At 47.2% G+C, this 16474-nt stretch overlaps 1 protein-coding gene across 1 annotated transcript; it reads right to left on the reverse strand.

The window, feature by feature from the left end:
• Positions 1-1301: 1301 nt before the first annotated feature.
• Positions 1302-7275, reverse strand: CCDC71L (coiled-coil domain containing 71 like). Its single transcript, XM_054812842.1, has one exon. The coding sequence runs from the start codon at positions 6987-6989 to the stop codon at positions 6135-6137; it is 855 nt and encodes a 284-aa protein (XP_054668817.1). The 5' UTR covers positions 6990-7275; the 3' UTR covers positions 1302-6134.
• Positions 7276-16474: the final 9199 nt, after the last annotated feature.

The following is a 16474-nucleotide window of genomic DNA, read 5'->3' on the forward strand; positions in this document are numbered from 1 at the left end:
CTGCTGCCCAAATGTGAGGTTAGGATAATGCAGATGACAAGCACATGTACTTGTGAACACGTCCTCTCCATCTTCACGGATCACCCTATAGCAAGTTGATTTGGCACGGGCAACTGTCCTGGTTTCAGCTGAGACAGAATTAATTTTTTCTTCACAGTAGCTAGTATGGGGCTGTGTTTTGGATTTGTGCTGAAAACAGAACTGATAATATAGAGATGTTTTTGTTGTTGTTGAGCAGTGCTTATGCAGAGTCAAGACCTTTTCTGCCTCTCACACCACTCCACCAGCGAGGAGGCTGGGGGTGCACAAGGAGTTGGGAGGGGACACAGCAGGGACAGCTGACCCCAACTGACCCAAGGGATATTCCATATCATGCAATGTCATGTTCAGCATATAAGGGGCTGGAGGTAGAGGAAGTAAGGAGGTGAGGCGGCAGCATTGAGTGATGGTGTTTGTCTTCCCAAGTCACCATGACATGTGATGGAGCACTGCTTTCCTGGAGATGGCTGAACACCTGCCTGCCCATGGGAAGTGGTGAACAAATTCCTGCTTTTGCTTTGCTTGTGTGTGCGGCTTTTACTTTACTTATTAAACTGTCTTTATCCCAACCCACGAGTTTTCTCACTTTCACTCTCCTGATTCTCTCCTCCATCTCACCAGGTGGGAGTGAGTGAGCAGCCAGGGCTAAACCACTGACAGCAACATAAGCTGATAAATGGGCTGCCCAGTTGCACAAGCAAAGTAACAGGCAGAGATGGCTGAAGGCAGAGTAAAGAGAGTGAAGACCCTCTGAGGAGGTGCAAAAAAGCAGCCAACTACACACAAGACGTGCAAGAAAATGAAAAGCTGTCTTTCAGAGCAAGTATTTCACCTCCCATCTACTCTAGACCATTCACTCTGTCTGTCTCCTCAAAACCAGCCTAGGAGAAGAGCGCAGGTACAGACTGACTGTGTTCCTGGAGCAGCAATGGGGAAAAAAACCCAGAAAGAGGAGAGCAGTTCAAGGGATAGGGCTTTCCTGTTGGCAGCGTTTTAACTTCAACGCTATCAAGACTCATCTTCTGTAATCTGAAATAAGGAGTTTGAAAGAGAACTGGAATGGAAGCTTTCTTAAAGGTCAGTGGAGAGTACAGGGAACCACACGCTGTTCTGTTTGGCTGGGTGTCTTGCACACCTGTTTGAGTAAAAATGAACTGTATGAACAAAGTCTCACTTCTTCCATCTATCATGTTAAGCCCTACTTAGCAAGCAGTTTCCTGAGAAGTTTCACAGTAAATAAATGGATAAACGAGACTCTTTATTCTTGATATCAACCCTGGAAAATATTTTCAGGTCTTTTTACATAAGAAAATGACGGCAGCAACAACAGAAGTAGTAAAAGAACTTTTTTGGTAATTCTATAAGGATATTTAGGCACTAACATTGAAGAAATATGCTTTATTTTTACAGTGTGGGAAAATGGATTTGCCTGGATTAGGGATAAGAAGTGTTCCAAAATTCTCCTACATAGTCCTATGACCATACATACTGGATGCTTCATGACAGTTCAGGAATAAACCATCACGAGCAGCACGCATTTGGAGCCACTGCCTGAGCAGGTCCCCTACCACAGAACACTCCGAAATGGGTATGCCTCAGCCTTTCCTCAGTTAATGCAGTTCTGCTCACCTAAAATAAATACTGAGTGAAGAACCAAGGTGTTCCCTAAAAAACCCAATATCCAGGAATCTTCTCTAGCTTAATTACTATTTATTATAGAGAGTGAAATGGCTCAAGCTGTTATGACCTAGTCCTCAGGACACCTAACTTCAAAGTTCCTCCTCCAAGTCAGACAGGAATTTGGGTCTCTAGAAGTTCTGGATTTCTGACCTACTACCTTACTTGATATAAATTGCCTCCTTTCTGTGAGGCAATTCACTCTTGCGAATCTAGTCCTTTGCTTCCACATTTCCTGTACTTGTAGACACAAGCAAAACCAGAGAATTTTAAGTCAAACAAAAATGTTCTGTTCAACCCAAAATCAGTGTGTTCAACTCATACATACAAATCAGAAAATTTTTGTTTCAGTCCAGTGGGCCAAAAGGAAATAGAGATGCTTTCAGCACTACTGGTTTCATGTGCATGCAAACCTTGGACTGAAACTACATCATTGATCCATCATAAATTAGCCTAAGTCAACAATTTTAAATAGCTTGAAGAGCCCAGGACTGCTTTGCTGAAGAAGCAGCAAGTGAAAAATTATTTGGGATCAAAGTTTCAATCTACAAACTGGATTCACTCTGCCTTTTGCTTCTGACAGGCAAGGAAATATAGATACACACAACATCCCCTACCCATTCAGAGAAAAATCCAAGTACCGCAAGTCTTGCCTTAGGCAAATGTATACAACGATGCTCTGCATGAGGTTTGGGCATATAGGGAGTTTGTGGTTTACAGGCTAGCTACAGATGGTTTCAAGGACCAGTTGTACAATTTGATCCTGTTGATGTGAAAACCTCTATGCAACATGAGAGTACAGGAAAATTTTTGCAAGGCACTCTTTTCTCCTTTTACGAGCTTCAGTCCTGGACAATATATTTGTACAATGACTCAGAGGAAGGCACTGCCTCTTGAATGTAAACCCTACCCTACACTAGGCAACACGTTAGACACAATGGTCGTCTCAACTCACTCCTTGATGTCTGGGGCCATCACACAAATCTTTTTGGCATTATGGCATTTTGAAGTTCAATAACCTTTGATTGACTGGATGAAAATTCAGATTTGGTAAATGAAATAGCACAACTTCTAGTGCACAACGTCATTGTATGAAGGGAGCACACATGGGAGGAAACCAGCTACTGCAAGAGAAATCTGGCAACAGAGGCTACCACAAGATTCCTCTTTAGTACGAAACCGTCCGTGCTGACTGAACTAGACTGGCATTGTACACTGGATTTATTCCGGGCCTGCATTTTGTTGGTCTCAGAAGCAGATCCATATGACAGGATGCTGAAAGCACCAAGTTAAATCAGGCAAATCACACCTCTCACACCGCTCAGTGTGTGTGTAGGAACACCACAGAGAGTCAGACCAGAAGTCCGTCTAATCCATTACACTCTCTCCAACAGCATACATATAGTGTATAGGTATATAGAGAGAGTACGGTAACATTATTAGCCCTTTACATAAAATAAAACCTAAGGCTTCCATGCTTAAAATTATCTAACTCAATATTGCAGCAGTTTTGCATACCCCTTTCCAAACTTATTCAGCTCTGGTCTACAGCTAGAAAGTCGAACAAAAGCCAACAGGTATCAACCTGCCCAAACCTAAAATTGAATAGTTTTCTGATTGCTTAGCTTCCTCAGATGAGCACAAAGACAGAGAGGTAGGTAGGAGTTGCAGTTTTGAAAGGGAAAAGGCAAAGGAAAGCTGAACCACAGGTAATCCTGTTTTGGATGGCCACAAACTCCCATGAACACAATCATGAAATTAGCTGTCTTAGCTTCCTGTAAGCTGTTAGCTTTCACACCTGTCCTGTATTCAGACCCTTTGCTGAGCTATTTCAGCACATTAATTTTCCAGAAAACCTGATCGAAGATTCCCCCTCCACCTTAACTGAAATAGCTCAGTTAAGAATCTGTAAATGCAGCTGCCAGAGGAGTTTAGACAACAGTGAAACTTCAATCCAACCTGCTAACAGGGTACCAGCAAACATACTGTACCCTCAATAAAGTTGCCACTTCAAGAAGTCAAAGTGCAACCAAGAGAAAAACAAGCAAGCCTTAGGCATACAGCCTACGCAACACTGTTCAAGTTACTTCACTACATTTTGTACCTACATGGAACATTTCAGGATAAGCCCCCAAATGAGGCAGGACAAATTTAACTCAGTGTCTCCCATATCATACCTCTGGCAGCCTTAACTCTACCCTTGAAATTTGATCTAGTCTGTCCTACGTCTGTTTACGAGTTAAGGGAAGAATCTGCACAAGGCAACTGCTTACATTTTATCATCTTTCTACACATATCTTTCAAAAGAATGTGAAAAAAAACCCCTCAACCTAACAGTAGGAGCACTGAAGTCAACTAGACATTTCAAGAATAACGATACTCTTGTGTTTCTTAAGTGGAACGTCAAAACTGAAATACTTAGAGCCTTGGTATTTGGTCACACTGCAGCTTATCTTACTGAGTTTTAATTCAACACAATTTCACCTTTACATTTAAGCAGGTATTATATCCAGAGAAACAGCACAACAATACGTACCCTTGAACTTTCATTTCCTAATTCACTTCTGAAACATGACGTGGCACTGCTGCAGCAATCAGCAGGCAGTCTAACATTATGTAAACAATTGCAAAAGCCTGACAGATATAGGGTAAAGTAAGTGTTAGTTTGGAAGAATAAGAACTTTGCAGCTTCACTAAGTAAGAACTACAAAATATAAACAGGTTTTAGAAGAAGCTGTTTTAAGTTAGTGCTAGCAAGTTTTTACAAGTGGCCTCTACACATCAAGCCATCTTACTGCCTCTGTCAACAGCAGGCAACAAGGAGTTGACAGCCATCAGAAAAGAAGTTTTAAGAGTCACCAAACCATGCTATAAACAAGTTGTGAAGTTATTCATTCCACCGTGGAAAAATGGAAATCTCATTTGCTGGAATACTAGGGATAACTGTCTATTACCAAGCAGTTCTTATTTCTCTCCCAAGCATAAAAACAAAACAAAACAACACAAAACACCCCCACATCACATTCTCATGCACACACACACCCCTTTGCTCCTCACACACCAATTGCAAGGCGTAAGACCTAAAGAAAGCCTTTAATAGATCAGTTTAAAGAGAGGCTGCCTATCGCATAGAATGACAACATGGTGTTTTTTTAGTCAAAATAATCAATCTACATCATGAATTTTGTATCAGAGTCTACTGTGAAACCCAGGAGAGGATTATAAAAATAATTCCATGCAAGTAATTATGTTACATATGATTATCCATCATTAATCATCTCACAACCCCAGGATGACAACCAGCGCTATTTTGTTATGAAGCAATCAAGTATCAAGTCTTGCTCTTTTTGCAGAAAGAGGCACTTCAGTGTGATTTTTGGGTCATGTGAGCTACTGACTTTAGGCTGTCAGTGCCAGTATTGTATCATAGTTCACCTTCAGACACCTATATATTGCTTTGATGAGCAGTTACATTCTTCACAAACTCTAAGCTTATCTACATTAAGTGCCTAGATGATGTAATTCACGAAGGAACCCGTCCCTGTGCAGTTTCATTGAACTGAAACATCACTTGTTCTTTGACTTTTATTAAGTTCACTTAGGTTGACCAAATGAGCTTCCCTAAAGTAAACAGGATTATAAAATACCAGGATGATTCTATCTTCAGGTGCTCAGTAGAAACAAATACTCAGTTCAACTAGAAAACTTTAAAAATGACTTTAGATACAAAAGTGTAACAATTATACTGCGCAATACATCTTTATATATCACTAAGCCCATTAATTTTTTTTTTTAAAAAGTTTTTGCACCATCAAGAACAGCCACAAGTCCTGAACCTCCATTCTTTACGCATCCTTGATCAGAGTAAACTGAAACTTGGGAATGCTTGGGATTCAAAATACCCTGAGCACATACTAGTGCAACACCACAAAGCATACATAATCCATCGGAAAAGGGGGTAAGGAAAAAAAATAGCAAGAATCAGATGGCGCTTTATTATACAAGCATGAAAGTAAGTTCCTTTGGAAAATAACTTCTTGGGTGGACTTCTGGACCAGTGAGGTAGCCCAATGGGAGAGAAAGAGTGGAAGTGGAACTTGGTCCCCACGCGTGATACCTGCCGGACGGTCCCTCGCGCCTCCCCGCGCCCTGGCGGGGACAGGACAGGACGCGCCGCGGCCCAGCCCAGGGCGAGGCCGGGGCCCTGGCTGCGCGGCGGCCCCGCAGGCCGCCCCCCGTGCGGCTGGGGGGCTCGGCCCCCGCCCGAGCGAGCCATAAAGTGCAGCAGCAGAACACGATCCAGACAAAAGCAATGTAAACAGGTGACTGATATCTTTGTCTCTTTGTCCGCACCGCGGCGAAGGTGAGGCGCCGGCCTTCCCCCCCTCCCGGGGCGGGGAGAGGGGCCCCCCGCGGCCTCAGGACGGCGCCACGGGGAAGCGGCGCAGCCGCACCACGGGAGACAGGTCCACGCCGAGGATCCGCTGCGCTCGGCGCCGCGCCGCTGTCAGGCTCCGTCGGCTCCAGACGCTGCCCCGCACCCGGATGGTGGGGAAGGTGGTGAGGCGGGGGGTGGCCGCCTTCCAGATCTCCTCCAGCGACTTGCCGTCGAAGGGCTCCCAGGCGGCCCCCTCCGCCGGGCTGCCCCGCTCGCTGTCCGCCTCCTCGCCCGGCGGCCCCAACGCCGCCGCCTCCCCCCCAACGCGGGGGCCGTCGGCCGCCGGTGCCGCGGTCGCTTGCCGCTGCCTCTCCCGTCCCCTCCTGCGGCGCCGCCGCCGCCTCCGCCGCTTGGCGCTGCCACCCACCGCCGCGGCCCGGCGCTTGGCGTCGGTGGCCGGGAGGCGCCGCTTGCCGGCGCGGCGACGGGGCCGCTCCGCCGAGGGCGGCGGCGGGTCGGGGACGACGGCGCGGCAGGAGGCGTATCCGTAGACGTCCTTGCTGCGGAGAATGACCGGGGAGAACTCGTGCTTGAGGCTGCAGAGGAAGTTCCACAGCTCCGAGTCGGAGCTCATGAACTCCGTGGACTTGGGCATGAAGAGCTTGAGGGCGTCACCCAGCGCCTTGGTGCCGGCGAAGGAAACCTGCGAGCGCGAGTACACAACTTTCTCCGCCTCCCCTTCCAGCCCCCAGGCGGCGGGCGCCGCTTCGCCGCCGGCTGCCCCCACCACCGCCGCCGCCCGGGCTCCCGCGGCCGCTGCCGCGGCGCTCCCCGCCTCTTGGTTCATCTTCCCGGCTCCTCTCTCCAGCGCCGCCTGCTTCCTACTGCGGGTCATGGAGGCAGAGGGACGGGGATGGGGGCGGGAGAGGGAGGAAAAGAGACGCCGAGAATGGAGAGCCCGGGAGAGGCGCCGGCCGCAGCTCGGCCACCGCCGGGCGCCCGCCGCCTCACCGCACCCCGCCGCCTGCGCGCCGGGTGGGGAGCGACGATCGATAGCCTGCCGCCCGGCACAAAATGGCGCTTTAAACTCCCAGGCGGGGACTGTGCGCGGACCCGCCCTCCCTCCGCGCCTGGCGGTTGGCCCGTTTGAAACACGTCGGGCAAGCCAAGCCCCGCCCCCGCGCGGTGGAGCGGCCATTGGAGGGCGGGGGGCGCCCCGCGGGGGGCCGCGGTGGGGCGGGGAGGGGGCTGCCCGGAGCTTCCTGCCCTGGGGCGGCGGGGCGGGAGGGGCGGCTCTGCGGTGTTCTGCGCGACCAGGGGACGCCAATGGGGAACCCTAGAACGGGGCCGGTGAGCCCCGTTTCCCCCACCACCAGTAGGACATCCCAGTTGGTGGGCCCTTCCCTCGGGGCACGGCACAGGGCTCTCCCATGGCAGGGTGCCGGCAGGCCTGGCGCGACCGCTGTGCCGTGTGCTGGCGTTGCACCTCACTGGATGGACAAGGTTCTTCACATGATGGTGGGCTAAGATGGTTTCTTCTGTGAAACATGCTTGAGTAAGGATTTGGTTGGATGCTTCAATGGGCAAGCTCCCCCAGCGGAAGAGCAAAGGCTGAGTGAAAAGACAAAAATAGGTAAACAGACATGATATGGAGAAGTCCAACACACAATATTAAATTGTGGTGGGTTGACATTGACTGGAGGCCAGGTGCCCACCAAAGCTGCTCCATTACTGCCCTCCTCAGCTGGACAGGGGAGAGGAAACAGAACGAAAGGCTCATGGGTCGAGATAAGGACAGGAACAGATCACTCACCAATTACCATCACAGGCAAAACAGGCTTGACAAAAAATTAATTGATTACCAATCAAATCAGACTAGACTAATGAGAAACAAAACCAAATCTTAAAGACACCTTCCCCCCACCCCTCCCTTCTTCCCGGGCTCAACTTCACTCCCCATTTCTCTCCCTCCCCACCAGCGGCACAGGGGGACGGGGAATGGGGGTTGTGGTCAGTTCATCACACCTGGTCTCTGCCACTCCTTCCTCCTCAGGGGGAGGACTCCTCGCACTCTGCCCCTGCTCCAGCCTGGGGTCTCTCTCACTGAAGACAGTCCTCCACCAACTTCTCCAACATGGGTCCTTCCCACAAGCTGCAGTTCTTCACCAACTGCTCCAGTGTGGGTCCCTTCCACGGGGTGCAGTCCTTCAGGAACAGACTGCTCCAGCGTGGGTCCCCCATGGGGTCACAAGTCCTGCCAGCAAACCTGCTCCAGCGTGGGCTCCTCTCTCCATGGGGCCACAGGCCCTGCCTGGAGCCTGCTCCAGCGCGGGCTTCCCACAGGGTCACAGCCTCCTCCAGATGCCTCCACGTGCTCTGGTGTGGGGTCCTCCATGGGCTACAGGTGGATATCTGCTCCACCACCAACCTTCATGTGCTGCAGGGGGACAGCCTGCCTCACCATGGTCTTCTCCAGGGACTGCAGGGGAATCTCTGCTCAGGCGCCTGGAGCGCCTCCTGCCCCTCCTTCTGCACTGGCCTTGGTGTCTGCAGAGTTGTTCCTCTCACATATTCTCACTCCTCTCTTCTGACTGCTGCTGGTGTTGCGCAGCAGTTTTTTCCCCTTCTTAACTCTGTTATCCCAGAGTACCACTGTACCACTGATGGGCTCGGCCTTGGCCAGCAGCAGGTCTGTCTTGGAGCCGGCTGGCATTGGCTCTGTTGGACATGGGGGAAGCTTCTAGCAGCTTCTCACAGAAGCCACCCCTGTAGCCCCCCTGTTACCAAAACCTTGCCACAAAAACCCAATACCTAAATGCATCCATCCTGTTGCAGAGTGTTTTTTTGACACGAACCTGTAGGCCAGTCATTCAACATTCAACTTATGATCTCATAAGTCACTGAATCACAGAACAGTTGAGGTTGAAAGGAACCTCTGGAGGTCATCTTGTCCAGCTTCCCTGCTCAAGCAAGGCCACCTAGACCAGGTTGCCCACGACCACGTCTGGATGGTTTTTTAGTATCTCCACAGAGGGAGACTCCTCTCTCTGGTGACCAGTGATAGGACATGAGGAATGGTATGAAGCTGCATTAGGGGAAGTTCAGATTGGACATTAGGAAAAGGTTCTTCACTGAGAGGGTGGTTGGTCACAGGAACAGGCTCCCCAGGGAAGTGGTCATAGCATGAAACTTGTCAGAGTTCAAGGAGCATCTCAATGACTTGTGGTTTAGGTAATCCTGTGAGGAGCAGGGAGTTGGACTTGATGATCCTTATGGGTCCCTTCCAAATCAAGAGATTCTATGATTACACAACCTCTCTAGGCAACCCGTGCCAATGCTCAGTCACCCTCACAGTGAAAAGATGCTTCCTGATGTTCAGAAGGAAACTCCCATGTTTCAGTCTGTGCCTGTTGCCTCTGGTCCTGTCACTGGGCACCACCGAGAAGAGCCTGGCTCCATCCTCTTTGCACCCTCCCTTCAGGTATTTGTGTACATTGATGAGATCCCTGCCCCTGAGCCTTCTCTTCTCCAGGCTGAACAGACCCAGCTCTCTCAGCCTTTCCTCACAGGAGAGATGTTCCAGTCCCTTCATCATCTTTGTGACCCTTAGTTGGAATCTCTCCAGTATGTCCATGTCTCTCTTGTACTGGGGATCGCAGAACTGAACCCAGCACTCCAGCCGTGGCCTCACCAGCAGTGAGTAGAGGGAAGGACCACCTCCCTCAATCTGTTGGCAATACTTTGCCTAATGTAGCCCAGGATTCTTTGCATCAAGGGCACGTTGCTGGCTCATGTTCAACCTGGTGTCCACCAAGACCCCCAGGTCCTTTTCTGCCAAGCTGCTTTCCATCTGGGTGGCCCCCAGCATGTATCAGTGCCTGGGGCTGGTCCTCCCCAGATGCAGGACTTTGCACTTCTTGTTGAACTTCAGGAGGCTCTTGTCAGCCCATTTCTGCAGCCTGTCAACACTGAAATATTCACAGCATCATTGGGATTGGCTTTGTATCCCAACAAAGCATAACCAAATGAAGTGGAAAAAACTCAGTGTTTGCATTGGTTGGGCCGTTTGTGAGAGTCACCAAAGAGACTTGCCGAGTCCTGCATGGCACTGCTACACTTGTTGCTTTATAGCACAATTTTGTCAGCCGTTGTGCAATCCCATGTCCCTCTAGACCATGCTTTCCAATACTTCAGAGATTGCTATCACAGGGAGAGTGTCTTGTCAGGTTCCTGGATTGTTTCAATTAAACCAGAGCTCTTTCCAGCACCCAGAACAGCAAGGTGTCAGCAACAGCAGAGGTGGTTCAACCTTCTCTACAAATCCTACTCGGGGTTTGATTAGACTCCTAACTAATTACTTTCTCTCAGCATCGGTAAAAGGCGAGGAATAACATTTTTCTTCATAGACAGTCTTTGTTCTGTAATTAATCTTTCAGTTTAGAATAGGGAAATCTTTTATTCTCATCAAGAACCTAAATTGGAATGTCTAGAAATTTAGTCAAATAAGAGGCAGGAATTATGCGTGAGAAATTATTCCTTACTGCCAGTGGAATTAATTTTCTTCACAGTATAATTCAGCTTGTGTTCAAGGGAAACTCAAGAATATTAATCCAAATAACCAGTTAAAGTGGACATTAACAAAACTATTTTAAATCTTTATGGGGACAGTCTTCAGGTGCAGTCATATTCTAAATCAGCTTTATAAATGATCCGTTTAAAAAAAAAAAAAACAAACCACAAAACATTTCTCAAACCCATGGTGGTAGTGCCATTTTTAATTGGATTCGTTTCACAACCCACTTTAGAGCACAGTTGTGTGGGCAGATTGATTTAACCGAGGGAGGTATCCTATAATGCGGAGGATAAGAGCCCGGAGCTGGAAGTGTTAGGGCCAGGCATCTCTTGATCCAGCCATGGCATGTACGAGTGCCCGGTGGCAACCATGAGGTGACCACAGCTTAGCAAGAGGCTCATCACCTGCTGGGCCAGAGGAGCTGACCTGTGCTCACGTTCTCAGTGGCGAGAGCTCCCACACTATCAGATTCAGCAGCTCAGCTGATAAGTGGGCCCTCATTAAACCGCGGAAACCCAGTTGCTTGTAATCATCAGCCATAACCTTTTTCCTGAAATTACAGACATTTCTGGCATATGACTCGAAAATCATTGAGACAGAGATGGGGAATTTTCAGCAAGTGGTATATAAGTCACTGTAGCTACAAGTGAAAAGACAGATTAGTACATTTTTGTGTTATTCAGCATTTAATTATTTTGCCTTTTTTGCTTCCAGGATTGACAATACCATTTTAAGGCATAGGACGTAATCTCACTTTTACAACTTCATTATGAGTTTTCTGCAGTGTAACACTCTCCTTTTAATACCTTACAAAGTCATCTCAAGAAAATCCATTGTAATTGGCTATCTTTTAGTAATTTACAATAGCTCAGTACAGTAATAATGATGATAAAAAACCTAATAATCCTTTGGAAGTGCATAGCTCTTCATTTCAATCATACTACTGCTTATAAGCATTAATTATCACTCATAGTATTCCTGAGTTATGTAAGTAAATATTGCCTTTCTTTAACAGATGAATAAAATGAAGAAGTGGATTAAAATGGCTTGACTAAGACGTATAAACTTGATGACTTAATTTTCTGTAGATATTTATTTCTAGCAATTGTTATTCTAAAAATATAGTGAATGTCTACATTGTAACAGAGAAGAGAAAAAAATCAGTAATCTTTGTTCCCAATTATTTGTTAGAATTTCTTTTCTTTATAGAATTCTTGAGAAGGGGGGGAGGCAAAGTACCAATTGACAAATTGCAGCAGGGACACTTTATTTTCTTAAGTAAGTTCTGTCTAGTACCACAGAAACACTGGTAACTGCTGATTATTTTAACTGCTAACAATGTTATCTGTACATATGACCACATCGAGTTTTGTGTCCTGGTGATGAACCCTAAAATCCTGTATATTAAGTCACAGCACCTTTGCTGCTGCAGCTTTTCCTCCAGCATACTCATGCTCTTCTACCCAGATTAGCAAGGACAGTCTTACTGTCCAACGCCCTTAAAGATAACCACTCATTTCTAATATCTTTACCTCTGCTGTTGAGAAGTTGCTTTAACTGGCAGCCTGCTTCAGCTAGTTTGCTCCCTAAGTGCCTTTAGCATACTTTACTGAAAGTTTGTGTGACAGTGCAAGCATGACTCCACATCTATTTGCAACTAAACTTCAGATGTTACCCAATAGTCATCAAGTTCCTGGGTCTGAGAAGAGACCAGACAAGCATTGGCAAAATTCCTGAAAATACTTTCAAAGAGAGACAAAAGCAAATAATTTACAAGAATAGTCTCTCAGTCAGTTATTGGGGGCGGGGGGGGAAGTGGAATCGCTGTGTGTAGGAATCACAGTTGCACTTCGAAAGGGAAATAAGATGTTAGGAATCACTATGGAAGAGAGAGAAACCAAAACTGAAGACAGCATTCTGCTGACAACAAGTCCACTGTGCCTCCACAAATCTTGAATACTGTGCATTTCTAGTTTTACCATCTCTAAAAGGATATAGCAACAATACCAAGAAGGGCAACTAGGATGAGCAGAAATATGGAACAGCTTCTCTGTGAAAAGAGATTAAATAGACTAAGACTCTTCAGCTTGAAAAAACAGATGGCTGAGGAAGAATTTGGTACAGGTTTATAAAACTGTGATAGTGCAAAGAAGACAGAGAAGAAATTATTATGTCTTATTTTTCATAATCCAAGAATGACATGGAAGCCATGAAGCTATAAAGCAGAAATTTTTAAATGACCAAAAAGGCATACTTTTTTTTCAGATGACACATAATTACTCTGTGGAGTTCATTTTTCAGCAAAGCTGTGGGTCCCAAAATGGAAAAATGTACCCCAGTACTGAGCATAAAGGTGAGCACATTGAGAAGGGGTTGCAGGCATTACAGAGCACACCATTCAAAATGATTAGACATGAATGGTAGAAAAAAATCCACCAAGGGCTGTTGTACATGAAAACCAAGTCTAGCACCTTGGGCTCAGAAAGTCCGTAAGCCAAGGGCTTGGAAAGGAAGGAAGAATAGGGGGAGGTAACCCTCAGTGTTTGCACTGTTCTCACACTCTTTCCCTAAATGTCCTCTTCTGGCCTCTAACACACAAGGACACTGGACTAGATGGACCCTGGAGCTGGCCATCATGGCTCGTTCTACTCTACAGACCTGTTAGAAGACAGGACAACCACAACAATAAAATGGAGTGTTTCTTTCCCAGAACTTTACAGTTGCAGCAGCTTGCAACAGCTGGAAGAACATACTTGTTGTGGTTTAACCCCAGCCGGCAACTAAGAACCACACAGCTGCTCACTCACTCCTCCCCCACGACCTCCGGTGGGATGGAGGAGACAATTGGAATGGTAAAAGTGAGAAAACTCATGGGTTGAGATAAGAACAGTTTAATAACTGAAATAAAATAAAATATAATAAAATATAATAATAATAATAACAACAACAACAATAGTAATAGGAAGAAGAAGAAGAAGAGGAAGAAGAAAAAGAAGAAGAAGAAGAAGAAGGAGGAGGAGGGGGAGGAGGAGGAGGGAAATAATAAAAATAGTGATGAGAAGGAAAATAACAAAAAGAGAGAGAAATAAAACCCAAGAAAAACAAGTGGTGCACATGAAAAACCACCCGCTGACGGATGCCCAGCCAGTCCCTAAGCAGTGGCTGCCCATCCCCCCCAGCAAACTCTCCCAGTTTATATGCTGAGCATGATGTCATATGGTATGGAATATCCTTTTGGACAGTTTGGGTCAACTGTCCCAGCTGTGTCCCCTCCCAGCTTCTTGTGCACCTCCAGTCTTCTCACTGGCATGGCATGAGAAGCTGAAAAGTCCTCGACTTAGTGTAAGCATTGCTTAGCAACGACTAAAACATCAGTGTTTTATCAACATTATTCTCATCCTAAGTCCTATACCAGCTGCTAGGAAGAAAATTAACTCTATCCTAGCCAAAACCAGGACAGTGTCCACCCTTTATTCTATACCTTCTATGTCATGCCCAGGTTCCACACTTTCCAATACATTCCAATTAATCACCACCACTTTTCCTGTCTTTTGATGTATACACACAGATATCATTCCCTTAGCCTATGGGCCATCCCTATGAAATGTTCATTGAGTTCATTTAGTCCATGACTTGGAGCTCCATCTGTCATCAACAGCTGTTCAGGGCAGGAGAGATGGTGTGTGGTGTTGGATTGTTTTGTGCTGAAGCTAGTTCTGGTTTCATTATTGTTGTGCTTGTCTGGTTCTATCATCGCTGCATTTTGCTCAGTTTAATCAAAGTTCATTCTTCACTAATCTAGGTGATTCTTACTGGAGTACCTTTGATATGGCATATAATCACCACAGAATGATGATATACAGTATTAATAGCAATTAACATCATACAATTTAATGCATTGGCTATTCTCACCCAAAATCAAATCCCCTTGAGGTACACATAGGACTTCCCCATCCTTCTGTGTCACACACCAAGTGCACCCAGGTCCTTGAGCAAAAGCAATCCCACGGATGTGTCTGCCTTTGCCTGAGTCAGGAGTAACCCAGGCTGTATTCCCCAGCATATCTTTTATGTGCGCTACATGGACTTTATCCCCTTCTACAGTACATGGAAGTTTTGATTGGGCAGGGCCAGCTCGATTGGTAGATCTCCTAGTGTTACCTAACCAGGCGGCCTTTGCTAAATGTGTATCCCAATGTGTGAGGGTCCCACCACCCATTGCTCTCAGTGGAGTCTTTAGCAGCCCATTGTATCGTTCCATTTTCCCGGAGGCTGGTGCATGATGGGATGTGACACTCCCACTCAATGCCATGCTCTTTGGCCCAGCTGTCTACGAGGTTGTGTCGGAAATGAGTCACACTGTCTGACTCAATTCTTTCTGGGGTGCCGCGTCACCACAAGACTTGCTTTTCAAGGCCCAGGATAGTGTTCCAGGCGGTGGCATGGGGCAATGGGACATGTTTCCAGCCACCTGGTAGTTGCTTCCACCATTGTAAGCACATGGCGCTTGCCTTGGCAGGTTTGTGGGAGTGTGATCCCACACACCTGGTGGATATCACCAGGGCTCCCCATATTTATATTTCAGCTATCGTCTTCCATATCACAGAGGCTTTAACCGCTTGGCTTGCTTGACTGCAGTGCATGTTTCACATTCATGGATAACCTGTGCGATAGTGTCCTTGGTCAAGTCCACCCCTCGATCACAAGCCCATCTATATATTGTGTCTCTTCCTTTATGGCCTGAGGTGTCATGGCTCCATCGAGCTGTAAATAATTCACCCTTATGTCGCTAGTCCAAATCCACCTGAGCCACTTCAGTCTTAGCAGCCTGATCCACCTGCTAGCTGTTCAGACGTTCTTCAGTAGCCCAACTCTTGGGTACATGGGCATCTACGTGACGTACTTTTACAACCAGCTTCTCTACCCAGACAGCAATATCTTGCCACAACGGGGCAGCCCAGATGGGTTTGCCTCTGTGTTGCCAGTTGCTCTGCTTCCACTGCTGTAACCACCCCCCACAGGGCATTTGCCACCATCCATGAGTCAGTATAGAGATAGAGCGCTGGCCATTTTTCTCAATGAGCGATGTCTAAAACCTGCTGGATGGCTTCCACCCCTGCAAAGTGACTCAATTCACCTTCTCCTTCAGCAGCTTCTCTGACTTGTCATGTAGGACTCCATACAGCAGCCTTCCTCTTCTGATGCTTTCCCACAATGCGACAGGACTCATCAGTGAACAGGGCATATTGCTTCTCATTGTTAGTTTATTATACAGTGGGGCCTCTTCAGCGCGTGTCACCTCCTCCTCTGCCAACATTCCAAAATCTTTGCCTTCTGGCCAGTCCATGATCATTTCCAGAATACCAGGGTGATTGGGGTTTCCTGTTTGGGCCCACTGTGTGATCAGTGCAACCCACTTACTCCACGTAGCATCAGTTGCATGGTGTGTAGAGGAGGCCCTCTCTTTGAACATCCAGCCCAGCACCAGCAGTCGGGGTGCCAGGAGGAGTTGTGCTTCAGTGCCAACCACTTCCAAAGCGGCTAAAACCCCTTCATAGGCTGCCAATATCTCTTTTTCAGTTGGAGCATAACGGGCCTCGGATCCTCGGCATCCCCGACTCCAAACCCCCAGGGGTTGACCTCAAGTCTCCCCTGATGCTTTCTGCCAGAGACTCCAGGTAGGGCCATTCTCCCTGGCTGTGGTGTAGAGCACATTTTTTACATCTGGTCCTGCCCAGACTGGTCCAAGGGCCACTGCATGAACTATTTTTTAATTTGTTCAAAGGCTTGACATTGCTCAAGGCCCC

Source organism: Grus americana, chromosome 1, assembly GCF_028858705.1.
Source record: "Grus americana isolate bGruAme1 chromosome 1, bGruAme1.mat, whole genome shotgun sequence".
Lineage (NCBI taxonomy): Eukaryota > Metazoa > Chordata > Aves > Gruiformes > Gruidae > Grus > Grus americana.

Excerpts from the sequence above, each read along its gene's own strand:
- CCDC71L (XM_054812842.1), bottom strand. The coding sequence starts at position 6,989 with ATGACCCGCAGTAGGAAGCAGGCGGCGCTGGAGAGAGGAGCCGGGAAG.